This window comes from Trachemys scripta, chromosome 4, assembly GCF_013100865.1.
Source record: "Trachemys scripta elegans isolate TJP31775 chromosome 4, CAS_Tse_1.0, whole genome shotgun sequence".
Classification (NCBI taxonomy): Eukaryota; Metazoa; Chordata; order Testudines; family Emydidae; genus Trachemys; species Trachemys scripta.
Window position 1 is genome coordinate 75147105 of NC_048301.1, and position 26108 is coordinate 75173212.

A 26108-nucleotide genomic window follows, 5' to 3' on the forward strand; every position below is an offset into this window, starting at 1 on the left:
TGCAAAAAATTAAGTTCAGTACTTTTAAAGCATGTCTACACTGCCTGCAGTTCATACTATGAGGGTGTGACTAACAATGTGCATTGAAGTGCTGAGCTGTAACTCCCCTGCGTGGACACTGCAGGCACAAACAAAAAAGGTTCTACTTCACATTTAATGTAGTCCTATTTGAAGGTGATCACATTAATGTGAGCTAGGAACCTTTCAGTTCATGCACACAGCATCCACACAGGGGCGTCACAAGACAGCACTAAGTGCACACTGATATTCACATCCCCATACTCTGAAACGCAGAGCAGTGTAGACAAACCTTTACTTCATCAAACCATCAATAGAGGGACCCCAGAAACATTTATTCTTATAGCTTTTATTGTTACGTTTCTGTTGTGACAGTTCAGTTTGGAGCATACCAAAAAGAAAGCATACCTTGGTTGCTGAGTACAGAGTGAGCAGTGGAGATGGATACATGCCAGCAGCTGAAGAGATATTCAGGATTATTCCTTTAGATCTGAAAGGCAATGAAAGCACAGTCACTTGCAGGAAAGAACACATAACTTACAGGCTTCAGAATTGTCTGTTAACTAAAGGGAAATGTTTACTTTCAATAGGGGTCATGTAGTTTCATTTATCATTTAAATAAAAGAAAAATAGTTCAGAGATTTGCAATTTGTCTTCTAATGGCTATAACAGACATGGGCCTGATTCTCTTTTTGTGCACGTATTAATCAGGAGTAACTCCACTGAAGCCAGTGAAGTTACACAAATATTAAACTACTGTACTAGAAGAATTAGGCCCTGTACATCTAGGCTCAAGGTTTCAAAACTTTTCCCAGTTAAGAGTTGCAAGGGCAACTTAACAGATGCCCAAGGGCAGCTTTCAAATCTCTGCTAAAGTGGCAGAAATAATAGGAGAAATTTGTAATATATTTTGCACTTCTATAGTATCTTTCATAAGGGGACCTGGCATGGTTTATAAACATCAGTTCACAATGCCCTTGTGAGGTAGTAACAAGTACCCATACCCACTGTTCAAATTTTGAAGTAATTTTTTTGTTGATGGACAGGCTAGACTAGAAATACACAACAGAAGACAATCCTCTAGATACCAAACATGTTTGGTACCCCACACAGTAAAGCCTACATTTTAAGCATTGATCTGACACATTGGCTATCAGCTGACCTTGTATTTACCTTCCAAACCCCAACTCAGGTCTTGTCTACACTACTGCTAAAGTCAATGTAACTTACCTTGCTCGGGGTGTGAAAAAACTACCCTCGAGTGATGCAAGTTGCATCGACTTAAAGCAGTGTCTATGTCTTGTTGAAGTGGACTAATTACATCAATGGGAGAATGCTCTCCTGTTGACATAGCGCATCTTCACCAGATGCCCTATGTTGACACAGCTGCATCGATGCAGCTGCACCGAGTGTAGTGTGGTAATGAAGACAAGCCCTCAGACTATATCATTTGACAAAACGATGATTAAGATTTAGCAAATGAAAGTTCCTTCAAGTATCTTGTAACTCTTTAGTATTCCGACTGCAAGTAATTCTTCCGCAATGGGATGGGGAAGTGTAAACGGTGCGGGACTCACCCCTGTGGCGCCTCCTGCTGGTCGCCTCAGGGAATTAGCTCTCCAGCCCTCGGAGTGCCTTCTGCAGGCCGGTGTCCTGCTGCCGCTGGCCCCAGTGTCCCTCCTGGACCCAGTGCCCCTTTACCCGGGGGCTTCCCCCGGCAATACCCTCACCAGTCTCTATGGGTCTTCCCTCTCTGGGAAACCCCCAACCCTCTAATCCCCACTTTGCCTCAGTCTGGGCTACTGCAGGTCATCACTAAGCCCCCGCTCCCTGGGGCAAACTGCAGTGTAAAAGCCACTCATTACAGGCAAGGGGGTTCAGACCTGCTGCCTTCCTCTGCCTCCCAGTATCTCTATGGGCCTTGGACCAGACTCTGCAGCCTGGGGAGTTGCCAGCCTGGAGCTCCCCTGCTCCTCTGGCTCTCCCCAGCCCTGCTTCACTCCCAGTACCCTTTCTGCAGGCAGCCAGGCCCTACTCTCCCCCAGCCTGGAGAGAGACTTCTTCTGGGCCTCTGGCTCACAGTCTTTTTATAAGGGTCAGCTGGGCCCTCATTAAGCCAGCCACAGCTGTGGCTGCTTTCCAGTTAGCCCAGCCTTTCCCCTGCCACAGCCCTCTCCCAGGGCTGTTTTAAGCCCTTCAGGGCAGGAGAGGGGTAACCACCCCGCTACAGGAAGTTTTAAGCAAACAGGAAAACTGAGGTTGAAATATCTCTGAATTGAAGCTTCTGTAATAAACTAACAAGCACTCACAAATCTTTTGTATCATAACACCACTGCAAATACCATAATTAATGTTCCAGTCCATTGGCAAATATCTATCCTTATAGCCATGTAACTGCACTTTGTGAACTGACTGTAAAAAGGCTGCTTTGGAAGCACAAGGATGTAGTGACATTATTTTTGATAGGTACGCTTTAACACCAGAAGAACAAATTCCACGAAATAACTTGACTTCTGTTTGTTTCCTGCTAAAGCTTCAGAGTTTCTGATCATGGTATTATTTACTGGTGTAGCAGCCCTCTTGTCTCCCTAGAGCCTTTGTCAAAGTTCCTCAGTAGCCATGATGGAGAGGCAAAGTATTAACATGGATCAGAAAGTAGCTGAGACAACGTAAAAATAGGACTAAATGGTCAGCTTTCACTGTGGCAAAAGGATTAACAATGGGTGCCACAAGTTTTTCATAGCAGGTGTTCAGTATATTTATTCTTGAGCTCAAAAACAGGAATGAGTAGTGAGATGGCTAAATTTACAGATGTCAAAACCATTTAGATTACTCAGACTAGAGACTATTAAGAAGACCTTCATAAGACCCAACAATGCTACGTGGATGGGCTACAGAATGACAGATGAAACTGAATATTGACAATGCAAATAATGCATATTGGAGAAAATAATTTGAACTAATCATATCTCTTAAGAGTTGATTTAAAAACCAGTAACTCAGCTAAAAGACCTGAACATCACTAAGGAAACAACTCAGTGAAGACCTCTATTTAATGTGCAGTAATGGTCAAAAAAACAAACAATGTTAGGATGCATATGGAATGGGAGGGTCAACAATACAGAAAATACAATGCAGTTCTAAATTAATAGTATGCCCTGACCTGAAATACTGTGTTCAGGTCCTTCTGATCATCCTCCCTCAGAAAAAATATAGCAGAAATACAGGGGATTTGATGAGAATATTAGGAAGAAGGAAAAACGCTCATACAAAGAGTTTGAAAAGACAGACTGTTTACCTTATGGAAGAGATTAAATAAGAGAAGCTATGATAAAAGCGCACAGAAAAGTTAATGGTATAGGGATAGGAGATCGGAACCTTGGATTCACCCTCTTGTAATACAAAAGCAAGTTGACATTTAATTAAAATGAAATACTGGAAATTCAAAACTGATGAAAGGAAATACTTTTTCACATGCACAGTTAGGCTGCGGAAGTAATTGCCACAAGAGTTCACTGAGACCAAAAGCTTAGCAGGATTCAAAAAAAGGATCAGACATTTATGTGGCTAAACAAGAATAGTAAATATTTAAAACTCAAACTAAAGCCTTGGAAAGGATATAAACATTTAAGCTTCAGGGCATAAGCCAGCCTCTATTGAGGGTCAGGAAGCAGCTTTCCATAGGGGAAGGTTATACCATAACAACCTACTGTAGATTTCTTCCTCTGAAGCAGATAGCACTAGGCCATTGTCAGAGATAGAATACTGGACTAGGTGGATTACTGGTCTGATCCAGTATGGCAATCCCTATGAAAAATTCCACAAGTCATAAATATAGCTTCCATGCAACAGACTGAGAACCCTATATATTACTGTCTTGTTTAGTGCTGACAAAAGGCTTTAGTGCTGTGAAAGACAAAAACTGGTCCTGACCTGAAGAGCTCACAATTTAAACACCACAGAGGGCAGGGAATCCAGATGTGGAGATAACAGTTTCCAATCACCCCATGATTATGGCTTTGTTTCTTTCAGGTATCACAGAAGAAACAGGTTTTGTAAGGAGGGATTTGAACAAGGAGAGAGTGTTGGTTTGGCAAACTTGACTGGGTAAATTAAACTTTTGATATATGCCCCACTCCTCAACAGTTTGCTGAAGAAAGTTGATTAGCATTAATAAATAAAAAGGTGACTTGCCTAACACACCCTAACACCTCACCATCATTCTACCTTAAGCGGTACAGTGTAAGAGATGCTATATTTAGCTTTCCCACTGTTGCTATGGTAACTACCTCCTGCTCCAGCTGTACGCAAAGTGGAAAGAGCAAGCTTCCTCCATAATGTAATTATGCACTTGCTACTTCTATAGCAATATATACACTATAGTTTGATATTTGTCTAGAAAAATAGTTAACTGATTTTTCTTGCTCATAAAGACATAAATCTTAATTTCTTGAGTAGTTCCATGAGGCTCCCATCTTTGCAAACAGCAGACAAAAGTCTGAACATCTACAGTAGAAAAGCTCATCTAAATGTAATACAAAGTGCAGATTATAATTGTCATATTTAAAATATAAGCATTAGGGGACCAGAAGATGAGCCAGAGCACAAAGCCTAAATGCCAGCATTTACAGAAAAGGTATTCTAGTGCTGTACTTAATACAAATTAAGAGGAAAAACATACAAGGAGTGGTCAAATTCTCCTTACAGACACAAAGGGTACGTCTATACTTATCTCCGGGTCCGGTGGTAAGCAATCGATCTTCTGGGATTGATTTATTGCGTCTTGTCTAAACGCGATAAATCGATCCCGGAAGTGCTCACCGTTGACGCCAGTACTCCTGCTCTGCGAGAGGAGTACGCGGAGTCGACGGGGGAGCCTGCCTGCCGCGTGTGGACCCGCGGTAAGTTCGAACTAAGATACTTCAACTTCAGCTACGTTATTGACGTAGCTGAAGTTGCGTATCTTAGTTCAAAGTGGGGGGTTAGTGTGGACCAGCCCAAAGAGTTAGAGATTATAAAGTCTGCTCTGCTATTCCTTCACCCTTGAGACATTACATGGGTATACATTGTACAAATGTGTGTGCACACAGACACACAAGTGCATTACACTAAGTTTTATCTCCTTGAACAGGTTATGCCTAGTGATCATGGGATCTTCAGTATAATACACGTAGACAGATCAACCTGGCCCCCTTAACTTTGTCCAGGCCCATAAATCCAGATGAGGAGTTTGTGTTTGGCCCACACAGAACAGTTAAACACAGCCATTCATACTCTTGGCCTGGTGAGCCACCAGATCTGTTGTGGTTATAGATTCTGAACAGTGTTAATAGTCTAATAATTTATACCATGGGTGCAGGGGGCTGCAGAACTGTTTTTTGTACCCCGTAAGGTCAATAAAACAAAAACTGAGCCAGCAAGAATGTAGAGGTTTTTGTCACCCATCTTTCCTTTCCATACTAAGAGCACCATCCAGGATGTGGGAATCATTTAAAATGGCTCTATATGATTGGGGGTGGGGGGGGAGAAGGTCTTCAGATTGGTGAACAATTCTTAACAATAATACGACTTTTGTCTGCCAACCACTTTTTGAATATTAAGTCTCACCCTCCTGTGAGGTAAGTATGTATCACCATTTTACAGATAGGGCAACAGCGGCAGAAAGATGAAGTGACTTGCCCATGGCTAGTCAGAACTAGAACTCAGCATATATTGGTTCCCTGGTCTATATTCAGACTATATCACTCAATATTTGTCAAGCTGTATGCAAGTGTATACCATCTTAACAGAAAAGCAAAGTTCCTGCCCTGAGAAAGTGACAATCTAACTGAAACAAACAAAAAAAGATACAAGACAAAAATAAAAGACCAAACAGTGCTATACATAAGGTTTGAAAAGGAATGTAGGACAGCTTTATGAAAGAGGTGCTTTTAAAAGGAGATATTTAAAAAAAAAGAGGCTGCTTAGTGGACAGAGTAGGAGGCCTCTTTAAAAAGACAGGAGGTTTGAAGGCTGCCACAATGCTGAGTGTGTGGTGAATAGAGAAAAGGAACAATCAAAAGTGAAAACAAAGGGAAGAAGAACAGCTGAAGATCATCTCTGCCAGCCACATCCACGAAAATCTCCTAAACAGCGTTGTTTTATATATGGTCTACACTTTTTTCATTTGTTACAATTTCTAATTTTGTTTAAAAGAATCCCAGTATATACCATATTAAACCCCTCAGAAAAGCCGAGTGACTTCAGTAATGTCCATCTCTCTTCCTTTCATGGCAACAGTAGAGCTACTCAGAATATTTTTACTGCATTTGATTTTGAAGTCAGGCATATACTACTTATGGTCATGAGCAAAACTACATCTGCCATAGGGCAGCAATGAGTCCTACACTTTGATCAAGAAATAATTTTTGGCCTATGAATTAGGAGAACCCTAATGTGTGCTAAGAAAGTGAATCCCAGGGTATACAAAACAAAAGGTTAATTCTTCAAGCGCTCTTCAATATTTTAGGTTTGTTTACATACCAACACCACCAGGCTGCATTACCTATGCAAATGGTACTGAACCATTGTATTTATTCCCCTCCTATTGTATTTATTTGGGGATGCCAAAAGCAGCAGACTAATCATGATGGCTACCATGGCTGGTGCTATGCAATCTTCCACACAGCTCCACAACCCCTGGAAATCCAGGCATAGCTCTTGAGCAAAAACTGTGAAAATCATGGAACAATCAATGTCAACTAGAAAACTGCCACAAGGCTGAGACTTTGTGGCTTTAGTTTTACATGGGATCTAACCAGGAAGTCAATACATGTCTCCAGCAGTGAAAGACTGGTGTGCATTAAACTGTTATTTTAAAGAGTTGCCTCCAATTCTGATTTACTATATGATCACACACTGCCCTCAATATGCCACCTACTGTATAATGAGAGCATACTCTCTGAATCCCTTTTACTTACAATGACTCTGAGAAATAGCCTTAAGAAGGTTATTCCCAGGAACTGTAACCACCCCCTCAGAATAGCAGGTTGTTGAGTTAGTGCCGATGAGTCAGACGGGCTTTTTAATTCTGTTCTAAAAGAAATCACCACAACAGTGGAGAAGGGGGAAGAGGAAAAATAAAAGGGAATCGAGTGGAAAAGGCTTCCACCGTCTGATGATTCATGCACTATCGGCGTGACTCACCCGGCAATACTCTGCTGTTAAAACATGGAGGGTAGGCTGATTAGTCACAGTAATGAATTTTTCAAAGAAAGGATTCTCCCCTATAAATAATGATGACTTTGTCTGTATAGTGTTTGCATGACTCACCTTTCCAGCATGCTGGGCAGCACCAATCGTGTCATCTGCAAAAAAAGGGAAAGAAAACATTCGTGATGGCTGGGAATGTAGATACAGAGTGAGGGAATCCTTCCCTCCCAGCAGTTAGCTGACTGCCCTCCACCCAACCTCCATCCAAGTCACTCTAGGGAAACTGAAGACTATTTTGCATAGGCAGTTTATTTTTATTCAGTGTAACTTGGCAGTGTCAAGAAGTTATGTGCAGTGAATCTGGTGAATTCATCTGCACTGGTAACATCAGTACAGTAAGAGACGCACTAGCCAGAGTTAATGGTAGTGTACGCAGGTACTCTTCTAACTTTGGTAGGCAGCTCTTCCAACGCAGCTTGCTATTGAGCTGAATCCCACTTATTAAAGAACATATTCTCTTCTGAAGAGACTATGCCATCTGTAATAGAAAATAATTCCTACTAGAAACCAGATGGAGGTAAAGAGGTTAATCAGATTTCATTCCTGACCCAGGCCAAGTATTGTTTGAACAAAGTCTTCTAGTACGAATGTGAGAATATTATATGCAATATATGTACACAGGCACAGAAGTTATAGGTTATTGTTCTAGTGAAGAAGTTCAGAGCAGTCCTCGTTTGCATGTGTGGTTTTTGTTTTTAAACTACAGCTCCTTTAACAACAGAATGAGAACATCAAATTACATGTAGGAAATATTCAGGGCCATTCAAGCAAAGAAATTTTTTCTTAACACAATCCAGCTGGAAATACAACTTTTTCACACCATGTACACAATCTATATCCACATGGGGGCAGTAGTCATGCAAGCTTTTATAAGGTACAAACAGACTCAAGTCCAGACGAGCAAGATATATATGTGGTGCTTTAAAAGGGCCAATTTCACAAGCTGAAAACAATTATTAGCCAATTAAGATGGAAGGAAGAATTTAATCAAGAATAGGAATAATGATTATTGGGAATTGTTTAAGACCACTTTACTAGATGCCCCAAAAGCCACAATTGCGGAAGAACGCGGTATTGATTAAAAAGCCACCTGGGTTAGAGAGGAAGTTAAAGCAGGGAAGCAAAGGAACACAAGGAGAAATCTATGGCCAGCAGAGTTAAGGACAATAGGAAGGAATCCTAACAATGGTATTGGTCCATTACTAGATGGAAATGGTAGAATTGTCAATAATAATGTAGAAAATGCAAGTGTTAAATAAATATTGCTCTCTGTATTTGAGGAAAAAAGGATAATATTGTCATGTCATATATGATCACACTCTTTCTATTCCACTAATATCTCAGGAGCTAAACAGCAGTTATTAACAGGGAGGCATTTAAATCAGCAACTCCCAGTAACCTACTTCCAAGAGTTTTATAAGAGTTGTCTGAGGAATGTGCTGGGCCATTAATGTTGATTTTTAATAAAACTTGGAACACTGGGGAAGTTCCATAAGACTGGAAGAAAGCTAATGTTGTGCCAATATTTAAAAAGGATAAAGGGGATGATCTGGGTAATTACAGACCTGTAAGTCTGACATCAATCCTGGGAAAAATAATGGTGCAGCGGATGAGGGACTCAATTAATAAAGAATAAAAGGAGAGCAATATAATTAATACCAATCAACATGGATTTATCAAAAATAGATCCTGTTAGACTAACTTGATTTCTTTTTTTGATGAGATTGCAAGATTGATGTAATATACTTAAACTTCTGTAAGGCATCTGATTTGGTACTGGACAATATTTTGCTTAAAGAGCTAGAACAATACAAACACTCCCCAACTTACACGAGTGTTCCGTTCCGGAACGCCTTGCGTAACTCAAATTTTGCGTAAGTCAGGAATGTATACCCAACTATTACGCAAAAAAACCAAAAAAACCACCAACCACTTTCTAGCTTACGGAACTTTTTCCGTAAGTGCAGATTTGCGTAAGTCGGGTTTGCATAACCCGGGGAGCGTCTGTATAAAATTAACCTGGTACATATTAAATGCTGACACTTACATTTTAAGAGATAACTGTAAACGGGAAATCACATTGAATGGATGCGTTTCTAGTGAGGTCTTGCAGGGATAAGTTTTTGACCCTATGCTATTTAACAATGACCTGGAATAAAACAAAATCATCATTAATAAAGTTTGCAGAGGACATAAAAATTGGGGGAGTGGTAAATAACGAAGAGTACAGATCACTCATTCTGGATTGCTTGGTAAACTGCAAATACTACGTGTTTTAATACTGCTAAATCTATATGTATTTAGGCTATGCTAACAGGATGGGGGACTCTATCTTGGGATGCAGTGACTTTGAAAAAGACTTGAGGGTTGTAATGGATAATCAGCTGAACATGAGTTCCAAGTGCGATGCTGTGGCCTAAAGGGCTAAGGCAATCCTTGGATGCATAAACAGGGGAATCTCAAGTAGTAGTAGAGATGTTATTTTACCTCTGTACTTGGCGCTGGTGTGACCTCTGCTGAAATACTGAGTTCACTTCTAAAGAAAGAACAGGAGTACTTGTGGCACCTTAGAGACTAACAAATTTATTTCAGCATAAGCTTTCGTGGGCTACAGCTCACTTCTTCAGATGCACAGAGTGAAACACACAGACAGAAGATATTTATACATACAGAGAACATGAAAAGGTGGAAGTACGCATACCAATTGTAAGAGGCCAATCAATTGAGATGAGCTATCAGTAGCAGCAGAAGAAAAAAAAAAAAACTTTGAAGTGATAATCGAGATGACCCATAGAAGGTGTGAGGACAATTTAACATGGGGGGAAAAAAATTCAATTAGTGTAATGACCCAACCATTCCCAGTCTCTGTTTAGACCCAAGTTAATTGTGTTTAGTTTGCATATTAATTTGAGTTCAGCAGTCTCTCTATGGAGTCTGTTTTTGAAGTTTTTTTTGTTGCAAAACTGACACCTTCAAGTCTGTCACTGAGTGATTAGAGAGGTTGAAGTGTTCTCCCACTGGTTTTTTAATGATATGAGTCCTGATGTCAGATTTGTGTCCATTTATTCTTTTGCATAGAGACTGTCCAGTTTGGCCAATATACATGGCAGAGGGGCATTGCTGGCACATGATGGCATATATCATGTTCGTAGATGTACAGGTGAACGAGCCCCTGATGGTGTGGCTGATGTGGTTAGGTCCTATGATGGTGTCACTTGAATAGATATATGGACAGAGCTGGCATTGGGCTTTGTTGCAAGGATAGGTTCCTGGGTTAGTGTTTTTTGTTGTATGGTGTGCGGTTGCTGGTGAGTATTTACTTAAGGTTGGGAGGCTGTCTGTAAGCGAGGACTGGTCTGTCTCCCAAGATCTGTGAGAGTGAGGGATCATCTTTCAGGATAGGTTGTAGATCTTTGACGATGCGCTGGAGAGGTTTCAGTTGGGGGCTGAAGGTGGCGGCTAGAGGCATTCTGTTATTTTCTTTGTTGGGCCTGTCCTGTAGTAGGTGGCTTCTAGGTACTCTTCTGGCTCTGTCAATTTGTTTTTTCACTTCAGCAGGTGGGTATTGTAGTTTTAGGAATGCTTGATAGAGATCTTGTAGGTGTTTATCTCTGTCTGAGGGATTGGAGCAAATACGGTTGTATCTTACAGCTTGGCTGTAGACAATGGATCATGTGGTGTGTCCTGGATGGAAGCTGGAAGCATGTAGGTAAGTATAGCGGTCAGTGGGTTTCCGGTATAGGGTTAAGTTCAGTTCTGGTATTCACAATTCAAGATGGATGTTGATAAATGAGTGTGTTCAGAGAAGAGCCACAAGAATTATTAAAGGATTAGAAAACAAGCCATATAGTGATAGATTCAAAGGACTCAATCTATTTAATTTAACAAAGAGAAGGTTAAGGGGTGACTTGATTACAGTCTAAGTACCTACATGGGGAACAAATATTTAATAATGGGCTCTTCAATGTAGCAGACTAAGGTAGAACACGATCCAATGGCTGGAAGTTGAAGCTAGACGAATTTAGACTGGAAATAAGGAGGAAATTTTTAATCGTGAAGGTAAAACAGTTTATCAAGGATGGTGGTGGATTCTCCATCACTGGCAATTTTAAAATCAAGATGGGATGTTTCTTTCAAAGACACATGCTAGGAATTTTCAGTGAAATTCTCTGACCTGTGTTATACAGGAGGTCAGACCAGATGATGACAATGGATCCTCTGGCCTTGGAAACTATGAATAAGCTATCCCAATGCCCTGAGATAAGTTACCTCAACAATGACTTTGGTAGGCCACCATCTCCAAACACAAGATCTGACTCAATTTCCAAACTACCTCAGAAATCCCCCTTAAAGCCTAGAGTGCTAATTTTAGAAAAAACATCAAGCTCTGGACAGATTTTTGTGTCTATGTACTTTTTGGCAAGGATTGGCTCTGATTAGGGAGATTGGTATGACGGTCTGTTTATTTCCAATTGTAATAGGAGGTGGAAAAATATATGGTTATGCTATCCAGATATCTTGCAAAATTATTTAAAAACAGCTCTATAATTATAATTCGTGTTTTTAATCAAGGACTTTTCCTTGGTTCATATACACATACGCACACACACCCCTACCCCTGAAAAGTTTTAAGGAAAACAAGCACCAGACTGTACTTAAAGAGCTAGTGATCAGCCTTTTAAAAAAAAAAAATAACTAAATTTAACTCATCAATAAATAACTCTTAGCCAAAATACCAGATATCATGCATTTTAGTAATTAGAGCTAGAAAAGCTGTTAGGTCTGTTAGGTGTTCATGCCTGTGCCAAGTTCAAGGTACCATACCCAATAGTATCAGTTCAATATCTGATCAGCCATTTATGCCAACACCTAGAAACAGCAACTGCCAATGATCTTCATGCCCCTTACACTGTATAGCATTCTCGTGTTCCAACAAGATTTCTGGAGGGGTAATATAAAATAGCCCCAAAACAATGCTTCCCAGTGAATCCAATTTATCTTGACAGTTTTACAAGAATGACTTTTGCAGGGTGGCAATAGTGGTGGTGGTGAATAAATTATAAAATTTAGATAGATAAATTATAAAAGTGTAGAATAACTCCATTTCAAGACACCTTTGTGCTTCTATTACAATTTTTAAAACAACTTAATATCTTAATATTAATTCTGAAGTATTATTTGTATTATTGTAGCACCTGAGAGCACCAGCCATGGACCAGGGCCCAATTGTGCTAGACCTTGTCTATACTTAAAAGTTACTAAGAATGTTTCTGGTCGACGTAGCTACCATAATTCAGGGAAGTGGTGTTATTACATCGATGAAAAAAACCCTTTTGTCGGCGCAGGTTATGTCTACGGGTACATCTATACTTACCGCCGGGTCCGGCGGTAAGCAATTGATCTTCTGGGATCGATCTCGGAAGTGCTCGCCATCAACGCTGGTACTCCTGCTCCGCGAGTGGAGTACGCGGAGTCGACGGGGGAGACTGCCTGCCGCGTGTGGACCCGTGGTAACTTCGAACTAAGATACGCAACTTCAGCTATGTGAATAACATAGCTGAAGTCGAAGTATCTTAGTTCGAAGTGGACCAGCCCTACATTACTGAGTTATGCCTGCATAGCTATCCCTAGACATACCGCTAGGCCAGTGCTTCTCAAACTTTTGTACGGGTGACCCCTTTCACATAGCAATCCTCTGCGTGTGACTCCCTTATAAATTAAAAACACTTTTTTATATATTTAACACCATTATAAATGCTGGAGGCAAAGCGGGGTTTGGGGTGAGGCTGACAGCTCGCGACCCCCCATGTAATAACCTCGTGACCCCCTGAGGGGTCCCGATCCCTAGATTAAGAACTCCTGCTCTAGGCGCTATACAAACATGGAGTAAAAAAATAAACCCTGACCCAAAGAGCATACAATCTTACCACTGCGTTAGCTCTCACATACTCGTATGGTGAGTTTGAGCTATCTTCTGCTCTAAAAAGCAAAACAAAAACAAACAAAAAACTTCCCTACAAAGAGGGAAGAAAAAGCCAACAGTCACAAAACGGAACAGCTAAGTTTCAGTTACACAAGTTCATATAAAGCCAAAGTAGACTCTTCTATTACATGGCATGAGCAGTTTCTATCTGATGCCATGTGACCCCTCGGGTTGGTAGGAAACATGGCCTTTACCACTCAAAGAAAGGAAATCAAGATGGCAGCAGCAGAGAGGCTGGGTCCAAAGGCGTATAGACCTGCCCCCTGGCATCTGTGATGTTCGTTCTGTCCAAAGCCCTCTAGCGGAGTCTTTTGCACAGTGGTTGTATGTTGTCAGAAACCTGATTAGTCATCTTTTAGTACACCCTCCCAGAGCCCAAGCCACAGAGTCTTAAATAGGTGCTGCACTAATATTTCATTCTGGAGCAGTCTAACCTCCTCTCTAACCACCCCATTGTAATTTCCTCATCCCATTCCCGCAGAAAATATCAGTGCAGGAAACCCTTCCACAAACTGGAGATACCATCCTCTAAGCGCAGTGTAAATGGAATTAAATTGCCTTGGAAGTGGGGGGTTAACCTTCATCCCTCCCAAGTAAATAATGATATCAGGCCTCAGATTTAACTGAAATCTGTGGTGTGAAGTGCCTTCAGTTAGTTTAGTATATTGCACACATGGAAAATATGGAGGTTCCCTGTAACTTATGGAGATTCTTCAAGATGTCTGGTCTCTATCTGTATTCCACATTTGGTTATGCATGTGCACATGCACCTGAGATGCGCAATTTCTAGCAAGTAACGTCAATTGGTCCACACCTCAGCAGTTCTTCTTCTTGTACTCTGAACCAAGGGTACATACAGCGATACAGACCAATGCCTCAAGTTCCTCTTACTGCTAATCAGAAGGATCCAAAGCAGAGGGAAAGGCGGGTGGATAGTGGAACAGAGATAGGGACCACACATCTTGAAGAACATCCAGTTACAGGTAAGTAACCTTCCTTTCTTTGAGTGCTGGTCCCTGTGTGTATTCCACATGTGAGTGATTGATGAGCAATATTTAAACAAGAGGGGGTAGAAGGATGCAATTGGTATAGATGCCTGTAGTACTGCAGTCCCAACAGCTGCATCTGCAGAGGAGGCTTGAACTAATGCCTATTGCTTTGTGAACATATGGATGGAGCTCCAGATATCTACTAGGTATTGCTCGTAGAGATGCTATTAAGGTTGTTTGTGTTCTAGTGGAATGGACTCTCACACCACCTGGGAGAGAAATACACGCCACTTGATATCAAAATGACGCAGCTAGAGATACACTTAGTCTCTGAGCAGATAATGCCTAGCCTTGCCATCATTCCATTGTAGCAACAAATTGCCTTGGTGATTTTCTAATCCACATTGTCCTTTGCAGGTATAACGCCAGACCTTGTCTGATGTTGAAAGAGTGAAGTCTACTCAAACAGGAAGCATGAGGTTTTTGGTAAGAATCCCAGTAAATTCATATTACTTTAGGGATGAATTTCAGGTGAAGGTGAAGGGAAACCTCCTTATGAAAAATGGTGTACAGCATATCTACCAGGAGTGCTCCCACTTCACTGATCCTTCTGGTCAATGTGATGGCAACTAAAAAGGCTACATTCATGTAAAGATGGGACATAGACTATGGAGCCGGTGGTTCAAGTGATGGTGTGATAAATACTTATTGTAGGAGGCTGAGGTCCCATTGTGGTTCAGGTTTCACCACCGGTGGGAAGGGTCCTAGGTTGGACTTTCAGGAATCTAGTTATTGTTAGGTGAGTAAAAATGAAGTGTCCCTCTACTGGAGGATGGAAGGCACTGACTGCTGCTAGATGGGCCTGCAGGGAACTAATAGAAAACCCTGATGTTTTCATGGACAGGAGATAGTCTGAATAGACTGAATGGTTTCTGAGCATGAATGTTCTAAGATCTGATGCTCATTCAAACACCAGGCCACGACGTGAAGGAAGCCTGGGTTGGGATGTCAGATCTTGCCATTCTACTGAGCTAGTAGATACTGGAAGGGTCAGATGCTGATGGGAGGAGGAGTTGACATTTGCAGAAGGTCCAGAAACCAGAACTGTTTGAGTCATCAGTTGGGTGCTATGAGAATGCCAAGCTGTGTCAGAGCAAATCTCCCACAGAGCTTGTGGTAGCAGACAGATGGGAGTAAAAGCATATCTGAGATGACCTGTCCAGGATAATAGAAGAGCATTTGCCCCTGGAACTGCAGTTCAGAGCGGCCCTAGAGCAGAATAGAATAAACTTCTTGTTTGTTTGGGATCTGAACAGATTCCAGGATGGTATTCCTCACAGTGTGAGGATCTTGTTCAGGATGGAATTGTGTTATCTCCCACTTAAGAACATAAGAATGGCCATACTGGGTTAGACCAAAGGTTAATCTAGCCCAGTATCCTGTCTTCTGACAGTGGCCAATGCCAGGTGCTTCAGAGGGAATGAACAAAACCGGTAATCATCAAGTGATCCATCTCCCATCACCCATCCCCAGCTTCTAGCAAACAGAGGCTAGGGACACCACCTCTGCCCATCCTGGCTAATAGCCATTGATAGACTTATCCTTCGTGAATAGGAGAACCGCCTGCTGAGAATATTAATTAAACAATCCCGTGCACCTGGTAGATATGTAGCTAAGAGAGTTGTGATTTGACACCAATTCCATAAATTGACTTCTTCTATGCAGAGAGGAAGAGATTTTGCTCCACTCTGTTTATGTGAGTGTCATGTTGTCTGATATTATTTGGACATTGTGAGATGAAATAAGTGGAAGGAATGCATTACAGGGTAGATGGACTGCTCTAAGTTCCAGTAGGTTGATATGCATCCTGGTCTCATAAGGAGTCCACGCGCATTGGAGGGCATGGTTTTCCAGGTGGGATTCCCGGCCAATAAGTCTTATGTCAGACAAGGTCACATCAGGTGTGGGTGTGATGAAAGGAACTCCCACATGTACTTGTTCCAGGTTCAACCATCGGACAAGAGAAGATGCGACTTTGGTGGGAATTCTTACTCTAGTGTTTATGTGGTCTCTGTCTGGACAGTAGATAGACCAGAGCCAGGCCTGTAGGCAATGGAAGTGAAGACTGGTGAATTGTATTACATAAGTGCATGATGCCATGTAGCCTATTAAGGAAAGGCAGCCCTTGACAAAGTTTCATGGTCTGAAAAGTAACCTTTCTTATCACATTGTTCATGGCTTGGAATATTTCCATAGGGAGGTGGGCCCATGCTGAGATTGAATCTAGGATCACTCCTATAAAAGTCTATATAGTTCTAGTAGGAATCAAAGTGGACTTTTCTTTGTTGACACAGATTCCCAAGGCTGCCAGAAGATGGAGCAAGAACAGTCATCGAATGTACCTTCTGACTAGAGTAACCCATTATGAGCCAGTCAACTAGATACCGAAAGACTGTGTAGTTGCAATGTCTCATTTGGACTGCCACCATTGAGATGACCTTCATGAAGACCCTTGGTGCTGTTGCTAACCCGACTAGGAGTATTCTGAACAGGGATGTTTTTGTTCCATCAGAAACCTGGAATGGATGAATCCTCATATGAAAGAATGCGTCTTTCATGCCAAGAGCTGTGAACAGCATTTGACTGAGGTCTCAGCCTTCTCCATAAGATGTTTCCTCAGCCAGAGCTCTTGTGCTTAGTGGGTTCATGGGGCAAACTAGCAGCAAATGCCAAACTTAGTTGAGATACATGCCTCCCCCAGACAATAAAAGCAACATTGGTGCTTGTCACTCACAGACAAGGAGTGGGGCCGGGAGAGGTTTTTAAACCCTGGGACTCTTTGCATAGTCTGTCTGTAGGGAGAAACTAAATTGTACTAACTATACTAAGACAAACTCTAACTCACATGTGGAATATGCATAGCTACCAGCACTCAAAGAAAAATCTTATGTTTAGGCATGTATAATTAACTTTCCCATGCCCCTATATGTGCAGCATTAGTACAAACAGTAATTCTTTCCTTAATATTAAAATGATCGAGCTTTTCTTATTCATTACTGTTCAGGAGTGAGATGGGGTGACTAAAGACAGTCAGATACATTACATAGTGAATGTTACATCACTGCAGGTTAACAGTGATATTACAAACCCAGTCCTGAAAAACATGCAACTGTATCTATTCAGTACTTAAATTACACAAATTAAGAGACACTAAAACCAGTGAGAGTTATGGCACAAGTTTAGGGACAGGATACAGGCATTTTGGATTCAATTCCAATATGGAAATCAGAAGGCAATTCATTATTAGTGACTGGCTATTTATAGATAACCAGTTGAGGAACAGGGCATTTTGTTTTTAATAACTTTAAAACCTGCAAAAGATCTAGTATCTATGGATTAGAACGCAGTGGGGACAAGACATCAGATCTTGGAGAAAAGAATGCCAAAAAAAGTTAAACTGATAAAGAGGCAATACGATACCAAAAATGTGTTATGATTTACAGAAAGCCCTCATCATCTTTGCAGTGTCTCCCCTATTGGTGGTTACTGAGAGAACTTGTGATTTTTCATTCAGATAGTGATTTTATGGATAAACTGCTGGTTTCCACTGGGATGTCACTACTGCTCTTGCCTTCTTCTCTAAATGTCAGTAACTTCAGGCCAAGTGGCCAAGCACTGGCAACTGCCTGTATATAAAGTGCTAACACATTAAATGAAATATGTTATTCATTTTAGGTAGTATGGACAATTCCTAGTATTTCCATAAAGGGAGTGTTCAGGACAGCCTTTTTGCTGCAGAAAGTTTCCAAATTTTAAAGTTTTACATGTTTTGGTACACCACTAATGGGTGCTTCATTGCCTGTGCACTAACAGTTTCTCATGTGTTTGGAAATCTCACAACAGTACCATCACTGGGCTTATGTACACACACACACACACACACACGCACACGCACACGCACACGCACACGCTTCCCCAATACCCTGATTCCCTTAACATTACAATTCACTGGAGGGCATTTATTCATTTATTGTCAAGCCAGTTATCACCTTCTAATACACAAAAATTGTCACTGCAGATTGGAGTGAATGTAAACACTAATACAGTCTCTTGAAGTACATAAGCAGCATGCCTCTTCTCACATTCTACCACCAATTCAATGTTCCACTGCAAAGATACTGAACTTCAGAACCATGCCAACTGATTATCAAATCGAGGGAAACTGCAGCTCCTATTCCAGTTGTTTCAGAAAAAAACTGGAATATGCAACTATGTAATAAGCAAGTTACCTTTATTTTATGTTTTAAAATAGGCACTAAATTTAATGCTCCTATTCATTAAGAATAGCACCAGCATGAAGCTTAACTACCACTTTAATGACTCTCCAGTAGTTATTCACCAGAAATATCCAGTTCTCCCCCTCCTAATTATCATTTAAAGTTGTATTCCCACCCCACTTCAAACCTGGAAGATAAATACTTACCATTGACATGCAGCAGTTGTCCAGGAGCATTGCTTAGGAAAGGGTCCTAGTTTGTTCAGGGAAATCAGTCTCAAAGTTTAGAAAACCTTCCACTTAAAATTTTCTCATTCGTTAAAATAAGCAGTAGGGAACGTTAGTGTAAAAGTTAAACGATGGTGCACACAAATGTTAAAATGTACAAGGTTTATGTTGCTGTGGCCATCTTGCTTCTAATACTAGAATTCTGCATCTAGAGAGACAGTCATGTTAAATATGGGGAAACTGAGTTCTAGCCCAGCAGCATTCTCCTAGCTTTCAAGACAAGTGCTGCTCTGGAATTTAAGGAGTTTACCCATCTCTTTAGTGTGTAATCAGAAGGATGAAGCTAGAGCACTCAAAAGAATTTTATATTCCCCTACAGTTAAGACAGCTTTTCCTTGGATTTCACATACACAGGTCTGGGACAAAGTTACAATAAGCTAGTAGTAGTACAAGTTTCTGAAGAGACTACTGAAATAGTTTCCTGTGGTGTAAGATGTTGTACATCTCCTTTATTTTCAGAGAACAAGGAAAGAAGTGTCTGCCACTAGAATGTAGTTTATGGTTCAAATGCTCTGCAGGGAGATGAAGCAGCAAGACCATTGGATCAAACCAGAGGAACAGTTTATAGTTTGGGAGCATAATGTAGTAAAATCTCATTCCATGGGCAAGTTAATGACAGAATGGTAAGGGCAGTGTCATTCAATTTGTAAAAGTGTATAGAATCCTAATTTCAATGGTGTCACCCTCTGCGGCATGGGGGGGGGGGAGAGACAACTCGCTGCACCCTATGCTCCCAGGTCCTCCAGTTGGTGGAAATTTGGATAATATAATGTTGTTGGAAATGGATCAAATTCAGTATCATTCAAAAGTCCTTTCTCCCACAAGCACAATAGAACCAAACATGACAAACCTAGAACAATTATTTAGATAGGTATTTGAGAAAGTGTTTAAAAATCAACATTTTTTAATATTACTGTAACAAAAGGATGCACGGCTTACATAAAAGACATTGATATTTGGTCATCCTAGGGAAGTTAGCCTTGACATGGACAGAAAACATTTATTCATCAAAGTCATCATAAGTGTCCTCTCCATGTACAGCCCCGATAGACACATTGTCACACTGTCCTCATGCAAGCTGCACTCATGCATCTCTGTACAAGGCAGGCTGCTCGCCAGACATTTGCAGGGTGATGAGCATCTGGTCTTTGCACACAAACATTTGATTAGCTGAAGGGTTGATTCAGAAGTGTGTAGTATTTCACACAACTGGAGAGATCAGTCCATCCTCCAAAACCCACCCATGCCAAATAAGAAAGAGTAGTTTTGGATGCATTCTATTATCTCAGAGCCAGTCCATTGCTTGGTAATTTGCCCTCTTGATAGCAAGTATAAATGCACCCCTTGTCAGTAGCAATTTTTCTCCATTCATCCGCTTCTTGGGAGACATCCACCAACACAACTCTGCAAGTGTCGTAATGTTAGTCTTCAAATGGTAAACTCAGCATATGAAAGCCTCCAGTGCATTTATGACCACATCAGTGACCATCTCACCTTCAGAGCAAGAAGAGTCTTCAGAGACTGAATCAAATACATTCCAATAAGATAAATTGGTCTTCTACAGGCAACATTCCAGTAGCATCACATCCTCAAAGGGTGTGGAAATCCAGCAGTGGGGCGGCTTTTAATAGTTTGAGTGATAGGAACACATCTCTGAGGGATATATAGAGATTCTGTTCCCCAGCAGCAGGCACAAAAAAGAATCTTGTGGAAAACTTGGGTAGCATCTCACAGAGCACTAGAACATCTGTGTCTTGTGCAAAAATCTAAAGTTTAACAGCACCTCTCTAATGGCATACAAGATAAATTTAGTGTCAACCTCCTCACGGGAACTATGAAGAAACTCCACTGAGCACTGCCAGGCAACAGCTCATTACGGCATGCAACAACAAAAATTTTAGAGCATTTCTTTGCATGCTGGAGCATTTTTCCTGCAAGGTATGAAGTTAACTCATCCTTTGTGCGAGTATAAGACAGCAGCTTCCTCACTGTGACATTGGAGAGGTCTGTGGAGTCAATGATTTTGTACTGGACAGGTGCAATACCATGGAATCTCTTCTTTCTGTTAATATTTTTAATTGATATCTCTGCATAGTATCAATCCTCCTTTGTCATCAGTCCACCATTTTCTCTGTAGCCTCATAACGAAGTATTCAGCCAAATCTTGGCAGGTATTAACAGTTTCTGGTTTGTCGAGAGATTGTAGCTCAGCCACAACATCTATGATTGCTACTCTGAAAGGCCTCTGTGGCATAAGGTACCAGTTACATGGTCACTAGGTGCTGGCTTAGGAAGACCACGCAAGATGCTTTTTGCTTGGTACATATGCATTGTTCTGTCACATTCAAACACTGATCATGGTAGAACTCGTATTTTCCCCAAAGTCTCACACAGATCAATATCATGCAAAGATCTGGACAGACACAATGATTTGCCTGCAGTTAGCTCTGTAACAGCACCTGCCACCATGACTGACTTTTTTCTTTTGCATTTGAGAACAGCTTTAGTCTGTTCTTCTTGATTGGAGCCCATAGATGGGCGGTGCCTTGGATAATTCTTTGGGGTTTGAAGGCTTTATACGAGTCATGACCCAAAGTATCCATTTGACTGACATCTTTAGCTATATCACTGAACACTGCTTTCATCATGATATTAATGAGCTCCGGTCCATCATACCTAAATGGATTGTCAGTGCAAGTAAACTCATTCTCTACCTTTAAATTTGCCCCTACTTGGCATTTATCACCACCTAATGAATCTAGCTAATGCTTGGTTATTTCTGGGGAAGTCATCCCAGCCATGATTGATATTTCATTCAAAATTCAATGGACTTCTGGGGTTGTCAGGAAAACCCAAGAAAGAGCATTTGGATGTTGTGTTATGCCCATCAACCTCCCTCCCCGACGACTTTCATTGCTCTGTGTTCATGTTCTAGGGCTTCGTCTAAACCAAATGCACAGCAGAGACTTGTAAAAAGCAACAGAGGATCCTGTGGCACCTTTAAGACTAACAGATGTATTGGAGCACAAGCTTTCGTGGGTGAATACCCACTTCGTCAGACGCATGACATGACATCACAAAGCTGATTTTTAAATTTTTTCTTATATATCTACATAATTGTTCAAGAGTTGTCATGTTTGGTACCTTGTGTTCATAAGAGAAAAGGTTTTGAATGATACCCAACTTGACCCTTTCTGACAACACTGTATTATCAAAATTTCCACCAATCAGAGGACTTGGAACTGGAAGTTAGGCTACGGGGGATAGGGAGGTGGGGGGAGTGAGTCCCCTTTGCCATGCCACCCAGGGGCACACCACTGAAATTATGATTCTGTAGATTTTTACGAATCAAATTACACCTCCCTTCCCTTTTATCATTAGCTTGCCCATGAAATTACACACATTGTTACTGTCCATACACAATCCATACCAGAGACTAAAACATGTAAACTGTTAGTGCAGTGTTTCTCTATGACTGGTCCATGGACCAGCGCCGGTCCCTGACATCTCCCTGACACAGTTTAGGAAGGCTAGTCCTGGGTATCAAAAAGGTTGAAAAACACTGAGACAGTGTCTATGCCCCTTCTACATGTGGACAACTCGCTTTAAAATGGAATGGGAATTACATCCATGCTTCACAAGAATTAACTTTTACAAGCAATTCAGTGAAATCTGTCTAAAATTAAAACTTTTTAAATGTGGGGTTTTATATGCAAAAATCCTTTGATAATTTTTCTACTCCAGGTTGGACAAAACTGGCCTATCAGATCTGTGAAAACAGTCACCAATTCAAGTATAAGGAAAGGTCTGTAACCCAGACACAGAGACAGTGCATATGAAGGCAGACACTATGACTGAATCACATCATGTTTCAAGCCTCTTCCGTTCAAGTTATTTATCTTTTGAGCAGAATTTGTTTCTAGGATCTAGCAGGACAAAAGTTTCCTTATTCAAGAACTCAAACTTTTTGAGGGCGAGCTCAAAGGGGAAAGATCCCAGACTGAACTGAGAAAGATCATAGAATCATAGGGTTGGAAGGGACCTCAGGAGGTCATCTAGTCCAACCCCCTGCTCAAAACAGGACCAATTCCCAACAATGTTTCGATCCGATGTGACCAGATGTAACGAGATTGCTCAACTGATGAGATGCACTGTTCAACTCCCAAAAAATCAGAGGGACTCATTTGTCACTACCCCCCAGAGCTATCAAAAGTCATGGAACTACGGACTCTCCTAAATTTGGACAGAATATATCTGCAGCTGGAAGAAAGTCTTAAATGCTTTCTTCAACACTGACAGAAAACATCTCTCTACTACTGCTACCCTTCTCTCCTGGTCTGTTTCCTGTGTTTAAAGTTCTAATAGCCATCTCTGGTTTCCCCCTCTCCACAATTTAAATAGTTGATTTCCCACTTCCTAATTCATGTATAATATTTTCCCATGAGTGTTCTATCTAGGGAGTATCTGCAACCTGAATTTTTCTATCCTCTGCAATGTATTTATTCTCCCCCTTTTTGGTGTTTACAACTTTAAATATTTGTTTACTTACAAATATCAGTAATAAATTATGTCATACATTAATAATCCTAGCCAAGATATTACATATGTAGCTCTTGATCTTTCCTCATACGTTAATTGCTCTGGCGTCTGAACTTTTTGTTGCTCTCCTCTGGATTACGTTCAATTTATCAACATCTTTCTGGTAACATGGTGCACCCAACCAAACACAATTTCCTAAATGTGGTCCCCCCCAGAGCCAAAGAAGGACCATCGCCTCTTCTCTGTGACATATTACTCTCACAAGCATGCAGTCTTTGGCTGCCCTGGGCTATTTTAAACATGAATTTACAACATGATGGGGGATGTCATTCCTGTTCCACAGGTTTCTCACTCCTGTGGAATATCTGTATTTTGGATTATTGTCTGCCTATGTTTCTATTCTCTCTAATTCTGTTTTATATCATTTTCCTGTCCTAACTTTTATTCAGATTTATAATATAATCTGCTCTCTTTCCGCTCTTCAGTAAGGTGTTACGAGTGTACTCTTAATGCCAACAGACACCTTCTTCCCAGCTTGACACATTGATACCTATACATTTTTAAATATTACAGTAAAATTTTAAGTGAGCTACGTGCTTTCCAAACAAAGCAAGATATCATCCTTGCCCCACAGGGAATATTATTTGTTTTCTTTCCACCATTGATTTTTAAGATTGTATTTGCATGGAGACGCAGAGTTGGACTGGAAGAGAGGAACAGCTAATTTCTCATCCTAGATCTGAACTGTCTCCTTTTGTGGCCTTGACCAGTCCAACTCAGTCTCATTGCTAAAATGGGTATAATTAACGCCCTGAACACTCCTTTATATAAGTTAATGTTAACCCTTTGAAGATGGAAAGAACTACTGAAGTGCTAAGTATTATTTCCAGCTGACGGCCTTAAGACTCATCAAGTTAAAGCTAACTGGTACCCCACACACATTAATGCAAGGGAAAATATAAAGACTACTTTAGTGTGAGCTTTATACCACTCTTCTTAATACAGATATAGGGTATGTCGAGGGAAGCCAAGAACTAGTCTTTACTATTAATAGTAATAGAATTTAGATCTTACATAGCACTTATCTATACATCTCAAAGCACTTTACAAAAGAAGGGTAAGTGTCATCTTCATTTTATAGACCAGGAAAGTGAAGTATAAAAAGGTAAAACGATTTATCTGATGTCTCACACCAGGTCAGAGGCAGGGCTTTAGGGAAAGAGAAAATATTAATTACAGCAACTGCAGAGAAAGACTGCTAAAATATAGGAAAATCTGAACTGTTGAACAAACTAGAGCAGTCCCCAAGTCTTCAATCACTGAATAGTGGGCTCCCTCTTCTGGTGTAGTGAGGATGTCACACATCAGGAGAAACTGAAGTCCCCCTGCCCCTTACCCCGGGTACATTTTAGCTCTAGCTGAGAGGTCCCTGGATACGTTACACAAAGTTTTACACACATGTGTTGTAGGCATTAATTCTGTATATTAGCTCAGCTGAGTGATCTTTGTTGAAAATCTTTCCTAGGTAAAGCTGTCAATCAGAATCTGGATTCTCACAAATGGAAATCTTGCAGGAGAGCAACAAGTCTCTGTGGGCCATGATCCAGCCCATCTGACAGAAGAATGGTGGTGCTTGCTGGGGACAACAATGTGCAAAACCACAGGTACAATACCAGTCAGGCTAGTGGGAAAAGGCAGTTGCTGGAGTAACTACAACTATGGTAAATTAAGCAACTTCTAGCTTTGGAACAAGTAGCACACTGAAGCGTTGTAGAGAAAGGAATTCTTACAGAAGTATTGTTTTGTTCTTTTCCAGCTTCTGTATCTTTTTGGATAGAAATCAGACAACTTCAGACTAAGCCCCTTGGTAGCACGTTGGATGAATTTCAATGTGTTAAAAGAAAACCAAAATTCTCATTTACAAGGTAAATCCTATCCATGCAGCCACAACTCCAACTAAATTCACCCAGTTTTGGTTTCAACAGGAGACAAAAAGTTAACCCTTAGCTGTCAGAAGAGTTTCAAGTTTTCTTCCATCCTATATGCATAAAAGCAAATAGGATCTTAGTGCTGAGTAGTAACATATTTGTTCCAGCATGCTTCCTCAACTTACCAACATGGATTTCCTAAGCAATAGAGAAGCTGGTATCATCTCCATCTCCTATTAAAAGTCTGATATATTTAGCACACCTGGGTAAAGAAAAAATGTCACATCCTCTTCCCCTGCTCACTGTCCCACACCACAGACTTGGTTTTAACAAACAAGAAAACATTTATGCTCTTGCACTTAAGGCTGAATTCAGACTGATTTCTTCCAAAAGAAAAAGTAATTGAACTATCAAAAAAATTCAAGACACCATTGAAGGGGAGAGAAATAATTTCAAAAATGGCATTCCAAAAGTTAAAACAGACTCCTTGTACAATAATCCACAACAGCAAGTAGTTTCCTACTTGTTTATTTCACATAGTGAACACAATATTTAACTGTTGTGCTGTAAGTGCACATGGAACCTTATAAAAAAAAAAAAAAATGAAGGACTTCTCTGCCCAGAGAAGCTTTCAGTCTAGGACAGCAAGGGATGAGAGATAAGTGCAAGGACATGAGAAAGACAGGATTATGAATGTGAAAGATCATGAGGTTTTGTTTTAAGTACACATCTTACTCTTTTATAGCAACATTTGTGTATCATTTATATTAAGTTGTTTTCTATGCAACATAATTGGAGAACAGTCTGGTGAGCAGGTAGGAGAGTGCACACTAAAC

At 40.8% G+C, this 26108-nt stretch overlaps 1 protein-coding gene across 1 annotated transcript in view; it reads right to left on the minus strand.

Moving 5' to 3' along the window:
• Nucleotides 1-312: 312 nt before the first annotated feature.
• Nucleotides 313-26108, minus strand: part of HSD17B12 (hydroxysteroid 17-beta dehydrogenase 12) — a 130425-nt gene continuing 104629 nt past the window's right edge. The window contains exons 7-8 of the mRNA XM_034768754.1: nucleotides 7330-7364; nucleotides 313-508 (exon numbers count right to left, since the gene is read on the minus strand). Of these exons, the coding sequence (XP_034624645.1) occupies nucleotides 313-508; nucleotides 7330-7364 (231 nt within the window). The remainder of the gene's footprint in view (nucleotides 509-7329; nucleotides 7365-26108) is intronic.